The following is an 18193-nucleotide window of genomic DNA, read 5'->3' as shown; positions in this document are numbered from 1 at the left end:
TGATGTTGCACTCGTGTAGCTTGGCTGGAGGACAGAAGTTGATCAGATTAATGCACCTACGAGGCAAATTTAATTTGAATCTCATAGTTATGCTTATTAAAGTGAGACGATGAATGAAACCTGGCCTTCGTGTTCAGTCTTTTCCATCGATGCTGCAGCTGACATTACATTACATTATGTCTAATTATCAGGTGCATACTTGCGTATTAGTCTCAAACAGTCTTGACACATGCTCGACAAACTGATGCATATCTACTGCGCTCTACAGTTTCAAGAAGTCTTAATCATTTTTTTTTTAAATGCTTATTAATTAGGTTGAATTATACAGTTTAAATGCTTGGAACTATTTATAATCCTAATACTTCTTCAACTAGAGTTACATTAAACATATGCATATTAAGTAAACATTCTGGAAACAGCTAAAAGTGAGTTAAAAGTATTGACACAATGATAATGGATTATGCTTATTATTCAGCTAAAGTCTTATTATTCAGTATTGTGTAACTAATAGGAAACAAATTGATTGAGATTGAGGAGATTAAATCTGAATGCTGCCACTAATCCAGATGCATAACATGAAGTCAAAACCGTAATCAGGAATAGACAGCACAGAATTTCACAGATGTCGATGCAACATTTAGTGAGAACAGAAAGAGAAGGCTGGTATACACAAATGATATAAACCTCTTTAATCAAAGCGGGTTATTGACCATCTCTGACTGATATAATTCTATTATTACAGGGGGTCATGCAAGATATTCATATAATCGCGATGCCTCAAGGTTATATCACGCAGTGCCCAGATCTTAATCGCAGTAAGTGCACTCGAAACTACTGTAGTGATACAGCATACAATATACACGCTTTTATATCCTTTCATCTCACTACATTTCTGCATTTTAGCTTGTCCAACCTGCAATGACTTTCATGGGCTCGTACAGAAGATAATGGAACTTCAAGATATCTTGGCCAAAACATCCAGCAAGGTAAAAATGCATCTGTTATACATGCACAGCTGTTAACAATGTTATCAATGTGTGTTTATATATTAATTACAATAATAAAATAAGCTTTTACTAGGATGCATCAATAATATTCCTTTTTAGACCAAGAACAAACATGAGTATATGTATTTTGGTACTTGATTTTAATGCTGATACAGATACAGGAATGATTAACATACTGTTAAGCAATCAGTGGTGTCACAAAAAGGTTTGTGGTTCGCTCTGTTCTATATAGTGGTTATTAAAAGTGTAAAAAAAAGTGCATGTCTGAGAACTTGTGCTACTGTTTATGTTATTTATAACAAAAGGTTTTAAATAAGGTGCATTATCTATTGTAGCTTCGTTTTGTTTTACCTCTAAAAAGCTGAACTGTAGCTTTTTAATGTTGTCATTGTCATAATATCTGGCTGTTGATGACCAACAAAGGCTACATATGAAGAAGAATATGCTTTTTTTATACTACACTAGGTGTAATTTTTTTTTTTCTTGCTTATCCAGTGTTTGCTGCATTGTAGAGATATGCAGGCACCACTGAATGTCTTGTACAGAGATCTTTCATTAGGCTACTTGTAGTATAAGAAAATGCTGCAGTTCCTCCTATTGATATTTTATATTTATATTTTTAAGAACACAATCATGAAATACTCTCATTGTCACATTGTGTGATTTGTTAAAAATTGCAGTAGGCTTATATTACATAGTTATCACATGGTGTCAAACGTTTTTATGATTGTTTTTTACATGCACAAATATATATGTATTGAATGGATCCCTGATAATACCAATGCATCCCCACTTTTATTCTAATAAATAGTTGCAGATTTTATACAGATTTAAACATATACAATCATTTTTTTGTCATATTGTCTGTGCAATCTCTAAACCCCATTCATATATCAAGGCTATGCTCTCAGTTCTTTACCCAAACCAGAGATTTCTTTCATCTCTCTGTCATGTTAGCTGCCTGTTGCACTTTATTTACCTACATACTTTTATTTAAAGGTGGGGCCAATAATTGACTGGAGTGACCAGTGTGGTCATGCATTTGATTGATTGTGTGTGTGTTGTGTTGCAGCTGTCACTAGCAGAGGAGAGGATGAACGGTCTGGATAACTGCTTTTGTGAGCGGACGTGCACTGTGAAGGGGGTGACCTACAGAGAGGAGCAGTCTTGGACAGATGGCTGCAAAAACTGCACATGCTTGGTGTGTTGAGTGTCCTCTGTGTATGGAGCTCCCAGCAGGGCCTCGCTTCCTTTGTTATATGCAACGGTTCCACCCCTGTGGGTGCTAAGTGGGGAAAGGGGGGATATAATAGGAGAAGAGGCACAGAAAAGGGATTGAAATGGTTTGTCTTTGTCAAGAAATGCTGTGAAATTTGTACAATGCCTGGATTAGGCTGCATAATGAGGCTCCTTTACAAGTGGCTTTGCTGTGCATCTTGACAGTGCAATACTGAGCAGTTCAGGATACAGAGTCACACACACACACACACACACACACACACACACACACACACACACACACACAGGTCACAAATAATAGGAAAAGCCAACAGAAATTGTCTTATTAAGGTGGAAAACCAAGAGATGCCTTGACATAGACTGTAAAAGTACCTGTCCTGCTATAAGATATTCTCTGAATTAGTGTTTTAATGATGGTGGTGGAGGATTTTGTCCAACATGCCACGTCCATGGGTGCTTATCTGGGTTAAGATTTGGTGACTGTTAATATAAAGTCCATAGCACTTGCTTAATATATGTTTTACACTCACCTAACTCTTCCCTAAACTCTACTTCCCTGTAGACTCAAGTGGAATCAATCCATGCCAGCAAAATGCATCTTAAAGTGTGTGTGTGTGTGTGTGTGTGTGTGTGTGTGTGTGTGACTTGTTAAATCTAACCCATCGCAGTACTAAAAAGCTGTAAATTCTAATAAACATGTCTGGGCAAGCATGAAGCAATCTCCAATTACCTAATTAGCTGCTTTCATCCACTTACACAGAGCCTGTGATGGGAACCTGGTATGAAAGGTTAATTAGTATCAGGTCATTTCATCTCTCATTGCTATATAGTGTATCTCTGTTTTTTTCTCCTCTTTTAATCTGTACATAACTAGAATATACGGCAATGGTTTTCCTGAGCCACATGTACTGGGCTGAACTACTTGATATTTTTATAAGCATAGTATAGAAACAAGGTCTTGGATTATCTTTTCTTGAAACTATAATGCAGGAGAATATGTTCTTACAACATCACAAGAAAAACAAGCAGTCTATACAAAAGGCTCTTCTTTAATCAGTCAGTGTAAAAAATACAAAAATATATACAGGAATCCATTTAATCCCTGCCAATATTCAAAAAAGTAGGCGTGTCTAACGTAGAAACAGAACAGGAATCAATAATGTCAGAATGACAATAATATAAAAATACACATAAAATAAGATAAATATAGAAGATGTCAGCATTGCAAGACAAGCAAAATTACACAAAAACACCTTTATTTTACTGCTTTCAAACCAATCTTTAAATTTGCATAATAAATATACAAATGATTAAACCAGCTCTTACACATAGCATTGCAAATGGCATTGTGTACAGTGATAGATGGTGTGTGCTGTTTTTCTGTTTGAAGTACTGTAATTTTCTTCTTATATATCCCTGCTTTGCTGCTGTTCAGTATGCTTTTCAAAGGCCTGTGTGATCCTAGTGAAGAAGTGTAAAAACACAGGACACTAAACTACACAGAAGTACATTTTTGCTGCTGTGATGCAGTTAGGTCAACATGCTGCTCTTTCCAGGGTGCCAGCATGTGTGTTGATAACCTTTGCCTTGAAGTGTACCCTTGCTCTGTATATTTTTGTGTTTTTGCTGCTCTAGCACAACCACATCAACTCAAGAGAGCCCTTGTTAATTAGGTGGCTAATTGGCTCTGATGCATTAGAGCAGGCAGAAAGGTTGGGGACCTCTGCATAAGTTCTGTCGTACGGACACAGAGTTGGGCTGAAAATGTTTGCATGATGTTTCTCAACTTCCTGCCGTTTCAGAATGGCACAGTCCAGTGTGAAGCCATTGTGTGTCCTGCTCTGGAATGTCCTGATGGGTCCATTGCAGACTATGTGGCAGGCGAGTGTTGCAAAAAATGTCAACGTAAGTACCCACACACAAACACCTCCCACCTCCTCCTGCACGCACTCATCCTGTGCTTGCTGCCAAAGTTGCCTTTTTCTTCCTTCACACTCCTACATACGTATACACACACACACACACACACACACACACAGAATCTGAAGATACTATAGCAGAGCTTTTTATCTCACACCCCCACAGGTTTGCCTGACAACTGACCACATCTCTCCGTTGCTTAGCTACATGCTCACTGTGTCTCCAGAGGTGTCCTCCCGTATATATACATATCCAAATAAATTATTCACGAGCAAGCAATAAAGTGCAGCCCTCAGGGGTGTATGCAAATGGAAAACCCCAGTTTAAACCCTCTTGGCCTATCAGATCGCTGTAATATTGGATTCATTTGAGTCTATGACTGTAATCTCTATTACATTGCTAATCAAAAACAATTGTCCCAATGCTTATAAATTATGGCAAAAGTATTGTCTCATTTTTAGAGCTCCAGATTAAGCACCATAAATAACTCTGTGTTCAATATTAACGCTGTTAATCATGTTAAACTGTTTAATAACACTTCTGCTACTTCAGAACCAATTTTGCTATGTTGATGAGATCATAAATAAATGTATTTCTGTTAATAATATTTGAATAACACAATATTAAAGTGGGGTCTAATGCTTTTTATTGTTTTTTCAGTTATTTACATGATAAACATGGCCGAAGTTTAAAAAAACTATTTGGATGTATGATGGAGAATTTCTTTAACAAAAACACTCCTTCCACGTTTTGGAAAGCTTTTTTTGAGTATGGCCCTTCATGACCTCATGAAGGGTGGAATTTCTTGTATGGAAGAGTGCGCTCACAGCAACCAGAGTGAGAGCAAGAGCACGCCCTTCATTTACATTTACATTTACATTTACATTTGTGCCATTTAGCAGACGCCCTTATCCAGAGCGACGTACAAAAGTGCTTTGAGTCTCTAGTAATGAATAAATCTACACTGGTACGCAAGATTACAAACTTAATATAAATATAACTCGAATTCTACAAACTTGGAAAGTGCTAATGTAGGTATTTCAGGAAGAGGTAGGTTTTCAGTCGTCGTTTGAAGATAGTCAGGGACTCTGCTGTACGGACATCTAGGGGAAGTTCATTCCACCACCTCGGTGCAGGACAGAGAAGCATGATCACATTTGGTTATGGAAGTCATCAGCAGCCCACCACAGGACTTGTTCGAGAAGAATGTCTCCAAAGAAGTATGTTTTTGGATGTGAGAAAAGGAAAACCTTGTTCAGTACTTGCTGTATAGACACCTCCTGCTGTAGTCATTGTTGATTGGATTTTTAATTTCAGACTTAAACTATATAGTTTTTGTTCCTGTTTTATTTACAACGATGTCACAGTTTGCAGACGATCGCAACGCAAAAAATGCCACCCACGGAACGGATCTTGGAGCTCGGTTGCGTAAAGCTGTTTTTTTTATTTTTTATAAATAGGATAAATCTAAAGACTCTTTGAAGATATGAGGAATGCAATATTACACTGTAGGTAGATTAACGTGAGATTGACTGAACCTGTGTATGTCCCCTTTAAGTAAATACAATTTTCAATCTGTAGAGAATCCCCAACATGATAGGGTTAAAAAAAAAGACATTATTTGTCGCTCAAGAATTTAAATATTTGTAAATTTTTCAAATTTGTATTTCAATTTCTGCCAAAGGGGGTTCCCGCTCACTAACTAGCATGCACCTGTGATGTGACAGCTTTTAATGTGCTTGCTCTGATGCTTCGTTCATACATGCAGCGATTTAATCATCGCAAGATGCCAGTCACTCTATTATGAAGTTACCAGCAGGTGTTCCTTCAGCTGGTTGCCACAAATCATGTGCACTCTATTTTTTTTCTCCGTTGGTACTCACAGTTCATAGTCACTCCATTAACTTTATTTAACTTTGTTTTGCTGGAAACACCCACATCTATCTGTCACTTGTGTTGCCAGAAATCTCCAGATCTCATGTCTCGGGGTAGTTAAACATATTGGAAGGCACTACCTGCCCTCTTCCACATACATGAGCTGACAAATGCCCACAACTGCCTACTGTCATTTTGACTGGCAGTGAAAAGAGTAATCTCTTTTCTCCCACTCAGAGAGCATGTAAAGTCAAATTCAGAATTTTGTTAAACACCCTGCACATTTTTCCCCTAGTAAACATAGTGACTCAAACAAATATAAAGGCTGTACAGTCATACAGAGTGTTGTGGCCAATGGTAACCTGAAAATGAGTGTAGATAATTCACACCCTGGACAGTACCTGGATTTACTGTATCCCTCATGCACAATGCTTTAAAAAGTGCACCATGCTGCCTAAGACCTTTAGCACTGCTTGACTGGTACCACCTTCTCTCAGAGTAAGAGGAAAGTATACTTCATGGCTCTTCTCTGTTCTCTCACCAAGGTGGTGAAATGAACTTCCACTAGATGTCCAAACAGCGGAGTAACTAGCTATCTTCAAGCGACGGGTGTAGACCTACCTCTTTCTGAAACACTTACACTAACACTTTCTTTGTTAAAAAAAAAAAAACGAAAAAAAAAAACCCTCTCAACAAAGTTGTAGGCTGATTTATCTTAAGTTTGTAATCTAGCGTACCAGTGTAGATTTATTCATTGATAGAGACTCAAAGCACTTTTATTCGTCGCTCTGGACAAGGACGTCTGCTAAATGCCGCAAATGTAAAGTAACCCTTCCAAACGTTTTCTTAGTGACCATAAGCCACTAACAAAAGACATTCCATCCACTGCAGTGGAATTAATAATTTAGGTTTCTGTCAGGATTAAATAATTGAAGTAGCATTTATCTTATGACTCAGCAAATAATGGGGGCTTTGTTAGAGTTTGAAATGCACAGAGTGTATCGTGTAAGCTCTTTTCCTAGCTAATCTTTTCCTTCTATCACCATTGTATATTACAGCCATCTGTGTTTTTCACATGAAGGCAAACAAAGCACTAATTAGTTGAGCTTTTTGTTCAATAAAACAGGACAGCGCTAAAGTGCTTCTTTGTTACAAATTTAACACACAGACCGAAACACACAGACACACACACACACCACTTTTCTTTTCTTATGCGCTTAAAACAAATGTTTAAAAGTGAAACACCTCAACAACTAACGTTCGCCATGTTTTGAAATGTCATTGCTGTCACGGTTTCCAGTTATTACTTTCTTGCCATGCACTGATATCAAATTGTTTTGTTATCATCTTTCTTGGTTAGTGTATTGCCAGTAATATAGCAGCAGCAACTTTCATCAAAGTTAGCACACTGATAAAAGTTTGTGTGATTTCTGACAGATTCCAGCCATATGTCTCTTTTAAACAGCAAAGGAAGCAAGAACAAATGTTTCTTGGGACAGTCGATGAACAAATTGCATCTCAGTCCTATGCTGTTTGGTGTTGCGTTTTTATCTGCAATCAATGCAATGTGTCTTGGTAAAGAAACTGACAAGCAAGATTGTTTTTCCACATGTGCTAAATATTCAGTAGTGGCTTAGAACTGTGCTTACTTGAAGCAGATCCATGCATTGTTTAGTTAAGTGCCATCTCATTTAGAAGTTTGTTCTACTTGCTCATGTAAGGGACAGTGTATCTGAAGAAGAATATCTTTTATATATAATTATACCAAAAAAGCTTGGTTATATTGCTCTAAGGTTGATAGACAGAAAGTAATAAAACTTGGCTGTTTGGTGGTCTGGGAATTCTCCTTTTTTTAGAAACCAAAGTCTAACATACTAAACAACTAATGGAGTGAGACTTCCTTGTGGGTTTTCTAAGTCCTGTAGCGCTTTGACACATCATAAAACCACATAAAAACGATATATGTAACTGATACACATTTCTATTGTGTGTGTGTGTGTGTGTGTGTGTGTGTGTGTGTGTGTGTGTGTGTGCATGCAGCCATGTGCATATTTTTTGGCCAGGAGTTGGTGGAAGGGGGCAGAAAAGCTGTGCATCATGCCAGTGGATTGTGTCAACTCTATGAATGCAGGTGAGAGATCAGAGCCTGTATTTTATAAGAAAATATCAGAATGCATTGTATAATCACTGTTATCCAATTTATTTTCAGTGTACCGATGATGATTTTTTAAAGCGTATACTATAGTTTTTTTACCATGACTTTTGTGTTGCTTTGCGTTTGCGTCTGCCAATAACACTGTAACACTGATGTAAAACAAATATAAAAAACATATTGTCTGTAAGATATACTGGTTTAACATGAGGTCATACCAGTAACATGAGTAGTGTATACATAATGGCTTTGCCACATTATATTGCAAAAAGTATGTGGACACCTGCTTATTATACCCATATGTGAGTCCACAAATGGTTACCACAAAGTTTCACCGTTTGAGTGAAAGAACTAAATATCCTGCACATAGTCCTAAACTCAACCCCACTGAACACCTTGGGATTAAACTGGAACAGTGACTGCACCACAGATTTCCTAACTCAACATCAGTTCTTGAACTCACTAAAGCTCTTAAAGCTCTTAGCTTTAATATTTAATATTTCAATGAAAGTAATTGGACATTTATAGACAATTGTTATGCTCATTTAATAGCCAACAAGAACATATGCACTACACGTACAAATCTTTGTTACCTCAAAGCTTTAGGCACACAATTTTAATAGGATTTTTTGGATGTCTGAATGAGGTACAATTGCAAATCTGTTCCAGCATGACATGACACCCTGTACAAAAAGACTCCAGTGGAAGATCTTCCCAGAAGAGTGGCGTTATTATAACAGCAAATGTCTCAAAACAGGATATTATTTTAACATTTTGCAAAACAAATTGTTTTTAAGAACTAAGAAGAAAAAGATGCAAGAAGAGGGTTTTATTTCATAGAGCTACATAACAGCACACAGAGCTAAGGCCTAAACGTAATTGGATGTTTAAAAACACATAGGAATCTAATGGCCAGATGTCCATAAACTTTTGTCCCTATATTGTGAATATCATGAACCCTTAAATGTAATGATTACTGTGATCATTCAAAAATATATTGTTACCTTATAAGTTTTTTTATAAGGAAGTTTTTTTTAGGTTGTTTTATGCAAAGCCTCCCAAAAATCTATTACTTTTGTATTTGAAAGTAAAATGTGCACTATACTTTTCAAAATCTATTATTATTATTATTTAATCATTTACTTTATTATTATTGTTTCAAAGACAAGCAACTTAGTTACAGTGTTGTGTTTAACCAGGATCACACAATGCACAAAGTCCAGAACAATGAATGCCCCGAACTCAACTGTCCAGAAACACAGCAGGTCACTCTTACTGACAGATGCTGCCGAGTGTGTAGAGGTGAGGCCCAGTAATCTACATCACTGAAATGTATGTTTGTTTTTTTAAAGACAGGGAGTGACAGAGAGAACACACGTACAATATATTTTGTATGGGTAGATGACAAGAACACATTGAATGCTGCAATAATAAATGAGAAGAAAAGATCGTGAGATTAAAATAATCTCTGACAGTCTTTTTCAATTAAAATGTCACTCATATGGTAATACATTGTGATGAGTTTAACACGGTGTATTGTTTTATAAGCACTCCCGCAAGAAAACACTGCAAGGAAATTTTTTATGTGTTTGATTTCTGGCTTAAATATTAGCTCTACTTTTGGGTCTTGTACTTTTGGACTCATTTTGTGGTTGAGGTCGAGGCTGAAATACAGAATTTAAGATGAAAGTATGTTTCTACTCCATCCTAAATATGGTACATATGGAACAACACACACACACACACACACACACACACACACACACACACACACGCACACAGAACAAGAGGCAATGTATCTTACACCTACACTAATACACCTACTTTAATGTGTATTAATGTATCAGTGATTGGTGTTTTTTAATGTAAAAGAGCAATAGATGTACACAGTTCCTCAATTAATATTGTACAGCCAGACTAAATGTCTATCCCTGGTATGGATTTTCTTTCATTCTTACAATTGCGGCATTGAGCAGGCTAGGCTTTTTGTTGTATTGTCATATTGCCATTAACCTAATGTGCAAAGGATGTTTATAGTAAATTTAATTCACCATGTTTTTCCATCTATAGACTGCCTTGTTACTTTACTTAGTGCTGCAGAGTGCATGTAAATTAACATGGGAAAAAATTATATTGAAAGTGTATCCAAGCGTTTGTAGCTAAGACAAAATCAAAAGCTCATGGATTACACTGACGACAAAGTGTTCTGTGTAACGTTACCAAAAATATCAAACGAGTGTTTCTGTTTGAAGACTTATAAGGATGATAAGCACTGGATTACACATTATCCACTTTAATCATTGTCAGAAGTTATGACAATTATAAATTCCTCTGTGTTCGAAAGGTCATGATTTCTGTGCGGAGAGCAACAACTGCATGGAGAATTCAGACTGCATAAATCTGGATGCAGGAGCGAGCTGCAGCTGCAAAGAGGGTTTCCGTCCGCTCCGTCCAGACAATGCATACTGTGAAGGTAAGCAGGGCAACATCTCCAGGCATTTTTCATTTATTCAGGCAATCAAATGATGAATAACCTTCACCCAAAAGGTTTACTGGCTCACTAACTGTAGCCAGTGGAGTATTGTACTGTATATTACTGAATCTTGCATATCAAGGGCATCCTCAGATCATTTCCCTCTGGCTAATTGGATTTTTACCAATTAAAATGATATGAGATGAGAGGCTGGCACGGATGAACCTATAAAGGCAAAGTAGGCTAACTTCGAATTCCATTTTCACCTGAGTTATTTTAAGGGAGTCGCTTTTCTTGCTTTTAAATGCCCTGTGAAGTCTAATGAGAACAAAGTGACGTTTGCTTTTGATCTGTGGGGTTTTCTGATTCAGTCCAACAGGATTCTGTTCACTAATGCTGAATGCGGTCTATATATATATATATATATATATATATATATATATATATATATATATATATATATATATACACACACACACACACACACACACACACACACACACACACACACACACACACACACACACAGTAATCCCCCGCCTCACTGTGGTTTGAAACTTGCGCCCCATGTTTATTATTTATTTGTTTTGCTTATTTTCCTGGTCTCTTGTAGATGGCACGATAGACCAAAAAACTTATAGGAAATTGTTTTAATGGCGTTTTATGTTGAAATAATCAAATTTATTGAAAGAAATACAATTATTAATTATAAAATGAAGTAAAATAGCATTACCGGGTTGTTAATATGGTGACATGACAATCAGCTAATCAACTCAAAACACCTGCAACGGTTTCTTAAGCCTTCAAAATGGTCTCTCAGTTTAGTTTACTAGGCTACACAATCATGGGGAAGACTGCTGATCTGACCCTTCTCAAGGAGGGTAAGCCACAAACATTCATTTCCAAAGAAGCTGCTGTTCACACAGTGCTGTATACATGCATGCTAACGAAAAAGATGCACAACCGTCCAAGAGAACCGCAGGCTTGAGAGGCTTGTTAGGCAAAATCGATTTGAACTTCACCAGGAATGGACTGAGGCTGGGGTCAAGGCATCAAGAGCCACCACACACAGACGTGTTAAGGAATTTGGCTACAGTTGTTGTATTCCTCTTGTTAAGCCATTCCTGAACCACAGACAATGTCAGAAGCGTCTTACCTGGGCACCAAAAGTTGGTTTAATCACCATGGTGTTGATTACACGAGTTTCACAATTTTAAACGTTTGCACAACATTCTAATTTATTAAGATGCACCTGTATATTTTACTGTGCTCGGCTAACATTTCATTGTTGAGGAAATTTAAAAAAGAGGTTAATTATAATGACGCATGGCTTTCACTTACCAATAGCCAATAACAGACTGATCTGGATATGATGGGTGTATTCTATTCTGCCACACATTTTTCAGAAAGCTTTTCAATGTTCAGCTGGAGTGTGTCATGCTGGAGTGTGTCATGAGTGGGTCACCTACACCTGTCCGCCTTTCTTTTCTGTCTTCTGACTGTATGACCTACTTTCTTGGCATGGTTAATGAACTGAGCTGATTGGTTGGAAGCGCTTCGCCCTCCTTCGCCTTTACTACCGTGGAGAGCAGACAAAAATGTAATGAAAGCAGTTCATCTCTTCCAAAAATAAACCTGCACCGATATGCATAGGCCATCAGTCACCCCTTGTAGCCTTTACTCACGCCTCTTGGAAATGGTTGTCAGGTAATTACACAAGAACAGGAGAATATGCATAATTAAATATGCTATCTTGCACACTGATTTAAAATTAATGGAGAGTTCAGTGGCCCTTACTGGGTTAAGCTCTACTTCGAATAATGGGCTAGATTTAAATGATTTCTTTATCTTGTAGTGTTTAGCCCTGTGGGAGACACTTTTGAGTTTTGAAATATTATACAGACAGCATGCAAAAAAAAATTGTGGTAATTGGTACTTTTAATACTTCTAATAATTTTATCATCTAATTGGCAGCGATTACCACAAGAACTATAACCTATAAATGTTTCCTTAGTGAAAGCAATAGTGCCCTATTTAACTAGAGAAGCCCAATTCATCACATTTTCCCCCTCATTTGGGTTAAGGCCAAGGTGCTCAGCATAGCAGGGAAAATTTTTATATTTTTACCAGTTTGTGATTTTAGTTAGACTGGTTGTCTAGATTCTATGGATTTACATTAAATATGTATATAGAATAGTCCATTTAACACATCGTGGTGTCATTTAAAATAATGCCATTATAAATATTGATACATATATTATAGATTCCCCTTCAGGAACTTGATTTGTGTCAACAACGTATTGGGAACGTTTTTGTGTGACCACGCTCTGAACCACTGTGTAATCTGTCCGGTGGGGTGGCTTCATGATCAGGAAGCTATAAAAACACATGCAGTGGAGATGGCACTATCTTCTGTTGTTGGGCACATTTGTCTCCTGCTCGGATTGAGTCGATCCTAATGGCCTCCTAAAGACCACTTGGCCTCCTGCACATGAGACCCTTGCAGTGGTGTCTCAGGACCAGAGGGTTTTTCCAGAAGGGCAACCCGCTCAGATTGATCAAGATCATGCCGCGAGCCTTACAGCCTTAGACATGTGGGGGAATCCTGGGTTTCTGTCATAGGGCCCCATTTCGAGAGCTCCCTGTCGTCGCGTTAAAAGTTAACGACAGATGCCTCCCTTACTGGCTGGGGGGCGGTCATGAGTGGCTGCTCCACCCAATGTCTTTGGAAAGGGCCCCATCTTGTGTGACACATCAACTGCCTGGAGATGCTGGCCGTGCTTCTAGCGTTAAAGTATTTCCTCTTAGACCTGAGGGGCCATCATGTGCTGATCCATACGGACAACACATCCGTGGTCTATTACATCCAACAGGGGGTCGGCACCCTATTTCACCATACACAGAGCTGTTTGTCTGCTACGATCTGTGTAAGAGGGGTCTTTCTGCAAACAAGCAGACCCTCTGTGGGTGGACTGTGGATGCTATCTCCTCCTCTTATGAGTCTTCTGGTCTCCCTGCTCCTTTTGGGGTCAGAGCTCACTCTCAGGGCTTTTTTTTGGGGGTTTCTCTTCAGAATATTTGCAGTCAGGTCTTAATTTATCAGGTCTTATAGACTTGACCTTAGTGCCTCTCCTGGCCATCCACACTAGGCAGGGATCTGTCAGTTTGGCGGTGTTGTACTATCGTTCCCAAAGCGTTGTTGATGCAGCTTGAGTTCCTGAACGGGAACGTATCTAGGTCACATATGTAAACCTGGTTCTCTGAGGTTAAAAATCATAACCCTGCATCTCGGTGCCACACTCCCTGCATCCCTGCGAGCGCAACCTTCTCTCTTCGGAACTAGCACTGTCTCCATGCATGTGCTTTTATAGCTTCCTGATCTTGAGGTCACCCTGCCGGTGACGATTACATGTGTCGTTCAGAGCGTGGGCCCCCAGAGACATTCCCAAAGCGCTATTGACACAGCGCCTCATTCCCTCGGGGAACCAGGGTTACATACGTAACCTAGAGATGATATTCTATATTTAATTTTTGATAAACAGTGATCTCTCGAAAGAAAGGTCAATCATCTGTTTAAAAAGAGATTTGAAATGCTAACTGCATTCAGTAAGACAGTTTAAGTAAGCACTCACTTTTTTAGCATTTCTTCACGGCAAGAGCTAAGCAGCTCTCTTCTAGCATTGCTATGTGAGTTTAAAGGCAAAAAGGATTCATAATGCCTTTTTTAACCTTTTTAAAATTGCATTTCTCTTAAATAAAGTTCAGGTAACTTTCAACCTAGAGGCAGCAAGCTCCTCGATGTTCAAAACCCCCCTCACCTCATTAATTCCTTGTTGTTTCCAGTTCCTCAGCATCCTCTGAGATACAGGGGGATTTTTTTTGTGGGTGGCAGAGACAACGGAGAGCTACTTCTTTAAAGTTGTCATGCACATCGCTGCTCTCGAAATAGACTCTGACGATGAGATCAGTCCCCTTTCAATTTTTCATGTGGTTGGTGGAAGGGCAGAGACTCAGGGGGATACTCTTTAGAAGCAGAGTGCTGCTCTGTCAGACAGAAAAGCAGGGGGCCTCAATTCCTCCCCTTACTTGGTGCACTCAAATTGAAGCTGAATTTTCCAGCACAGCAAACACTGTTTGGGGGGGGGGATCATTACATGTATGTAATAAACTGGGCTGTGGAAGCTGAATGCGATCACAGCAGGGCTGTGATGATCACTGATAGGCAACAGGAGTGGACAGATAATGAGTTTACCCAGTGTGTAAAGTACAAAATCGTCACTGTATGCCTTGTTGTCATTGTTGTCTTGTGTTTGTGCTTTGGGATTCTGCTTTCTGACTTCCCAAAACAGTTATTAAACATCTTATGGTATCCACATATTTATATTAATATTAATCTTTCCTAAGATAAAGGATTTTCTTTTAAAAAAATTTCTTTACAACCTTATATAACACAGAATAGACATATTTTAGATGAAAATACAAACTTAGTAGACTGTTGGTTTACAGATGGTTTACTTATAAATGTAAAGACATAAAAAAGAATACCTAAAGGATGTTGTTTTTTGTCGATATCTCGACTCCCAAGGGGGACTCCAGTAGACTGGTTGAGGACGAGTGTCTCAGAACCTGTTGAAAGGCTTTGTTTGATTGAGTTTGAGTGGAAAATGTCAGTAGGTGGAGGAAGGTTAATTGGCATTGACTGAAGAGAAGCAGCCAAATCCCAAATGTAATTACAGCTGAGGTGAAGTTAGGTGGAGAGTGGCGAGTGGGCGAGGAGGATGACCTGACCAAGGTTTTCGTCCAAGTGACCTGTGGGGCATACGCACACAACACCCCTTCATGTGGGCAAAAAGATCACTTTAAACCAGCAGCACACTGAATTTGAAATCCTAAGTGCCACCTGCTATCCACAGCATAACAAAAGCACTCAAGAGCAGTGTTTGGATTTACAGGAGATTTAAAGTCCTTAATCTTGTAAATAATACTTAAAGATTATACTCTTATATTAGTTTCACTGTAGTTATTTAATAATATAGCTTAGGATGAATAAGTATGAATAATAACATGAGAATTTAAGATGCTAATTAAAAGCACCCGGCAAGCAACTTAGCTCTGATTAGCATGCGGCTTTATTTCTAGAAATGGCATTAGTGATTTATAGGAGATTTAGCTAAAGTTGACTTCCTGAATGGACTTTTAAAAAACCTTTTTTAATTCTTTAAACTCCTTTACTGCTTGCTCAGAAAACAGAAATGTATTTATTATATAAAATGGATTAAAACGAATATTTGAATGACAGTAAAGTAAGGTTTAAAGAGACTAATGATTTCAATTAAATGCATGTAAACCTTTAGATAAGCTTCTTTCTTAACAAACACGCACACACATATACATACACCAACCGAACAACTGACACACACAACCCACCAACACACACACACACACACACACACACACACACACACACACACACACACACACATGCAAACCGTCAGAACCACTTTGGGTAAGTGAGGAGTTTAAATGAGACAGCATAATTCATTACCATTAATCAGGCATAACAGAGTCCATTCTTCTTCACTGAGTGTTCACGGCATTATACGCTTTATTGTTTCTTATTTTACTCTGCACTGAGAGGCACCTCATATCGTGAGATGATTTACTGCCTCTGAGTTTGTGGTAATGAGGCCATAGCAACTGTACGGCCTTCAAAGGATGCGCTGTTGCCGTCTCCATTTTGTTGACACTTCGCCAAATCCTGTTAATGATCCAAGGTGCTTTCAAGGTATTCTGTCTCTTTGTCAGCTAAAGCCTCTATAGGAAGGACATTAAGGCAGTGTTTTCAAGTGCCTCTCAATGCCTGGGTCCCTCCTGTGAACTCACTAAGAGCCAGTGACTCACAAAAGCTAATTAGAACAAACTAGCCCAACTCATTATTAGCTATGTAGCCTGGTTGTTAAGCAAGACCACTGAAGCAGTGTTGTAACTCAAATCAAGACTCACTAGTACTTGGTCGGAGTACCTGCAGGAAAATAGATACATACTTAACAGAATTTTATAAATCTAGTCTGGTCAAAACTCAAACCTCATAATCCAGATCTTAGCATTTTTCTTTGCAGTATTAAGTATCGGAATGTTAGAAATTCAGGATGAAGGCTGTCTTATAAATGGTTAAATCTCACATTTTGTGTGTACTGTAAAGCCTGTCTATGCCAGCATTCACATGATTAATGTGCATTATTATAAAGTTAGCACTTTGTTCTCTCTTGCCAAGTTTCAATATAATTTAATAAAGTTGTTGTGAAACATGTTATTTTCTGCTATCACATATATAAACATTCCTTAACAGTCTTTCTGGGTTTTTTCTTACTCTTTTAAAGTTAATAAGGCAAAAATGCAGTTTGTCATGCTACCACAGAATCCACAGAGTCCCTGAAGACTTTCTTATAATGGAAAATGTACCTTAGTGTGCTGCTGTAAAAACTACCATATATATAAACTCTCATAACAGAATTCTTGAACATGGCAAAAAGTGTCCACTATGCATGCAAGCGTGTGTGTGTGTGTGTGTGTGTGTGTGTGTGTATATATATATATATATATATATATATATATATATATATATATATAGAGAGAGAGAGAGAGAGAGAGAGAGAGAGAGAGAGTCTGATTATTTTATTCAGATCAAAGGATGCAATTGAGAATCCAATCATAGACCATGTGTTTACCACTTTGCCGTAGTTGTTACTATGGAAACATTATTGAAAGCTTTAATATAAAATAATGATTTTCCATGCAGGGGGCAATAATGTTAGTCTGAACTGTTACAGAAAATTATTATTAATACTTTAAACATTGCATTATTATATATATATTACTTGTTATTATTCAATCATTACAAACTGTTTATGTTCAGGGAAATGAATTCTCTGTATAGTTAAGGAATGGCTTTTTCACAGAGGCCATTCAAGAATAAAATGAGGTGCTCTGTATTATATATGGCAAGAGGGGATTTGAATTGTGTGATTTCAAGGAATCATATTGTCGAAAAGGTTTTAATATTGGCACCCCTCTGGACATAAACATAAACTGTGGCCCCTTTCATTTTTGTTTTATATATTAGCAATACAATTTTTTGTTTTTTTTGGCATATTTGCCATAATCTGAAAAAGTGATTGCAGAATTTTGGGAAATTTGCAGAAATGTGAAATTTACAGGTAGAGCCGAGTAAGAATTTTGAAACCTGTTGAGCAAACGCATTTTCAAATCAAAGCAGTAGATATTTTTCTCACAGTTTGGTCCACGTAGTGTTCTGTTGTGCTGTGTGAAGAGGCACTTGGAATAGAAAAAATGCTTGTTAGTAAGTATAAACCCTGATGTAATAATATAACTGCAATTGAGGAGCTGCACGAAATCAGATTAGCTTTTGAGAATGGTGGTAAATTGCTCTGTAGTCTATTGTAAACATAAATCTGCTTCCAGCTTGGTTCCCTTTCTTCTTCTCCTGGCTTTGTATCATCAAACCAT

General features: G+C 37.9%; 1 protein-coding gene across 1 annotated transcript in view; it reads left to right on the top strand.

Annotated features, from left to right (window-relative positions):
* nell2a (neural EGFL like 2a) overlaps positions 1-18193 on the top strand; it is a 70191-nt gene that overhangs the window by 14835 nt on the left and 37163 nt on the right. Inside the window, exons 6-12 of the mRNA XM_046860004.1 lie at positions 743-815; positions 904-986; positions 2080-2208; positions 4049-4151; positions 8082-8172; positions 9392-9495; positions 10538-10666. Coding sequence (XP_046715960.1) covers positions 743-815; positions 904-986; positions 2080-2208; positions 4049-4151; positions 8082-8172; positions 9392-9495; positions 10538-10666 — 712 coding nt within the window. The remainder of the gene's footprint in view (positions 1-742; positions 816-903; positions 987-2079; positions 2209-4048; positions 4152-8081; positions 8173-9391; positions 9496-10537; positions 10667-18193) is intronic.

This window comes from Silurus meridionalis, chromosome 10 (genome assembly GCF_014805685.1).
Source record: "Silurus meridionalis isolate SWU-2019-XX chromosome 10, ASM1480568v1, whole genome shotgun sequence".
Lineage (NCBI taxonomy): Eukaryota > Metazoa > Chordata > Actinopteri > Siluriformes > Siluridae > Silurus > Silurus meridionalis.
This window is presented reverse-complemented; position numbering and strand designations above follow the sequence as displayed.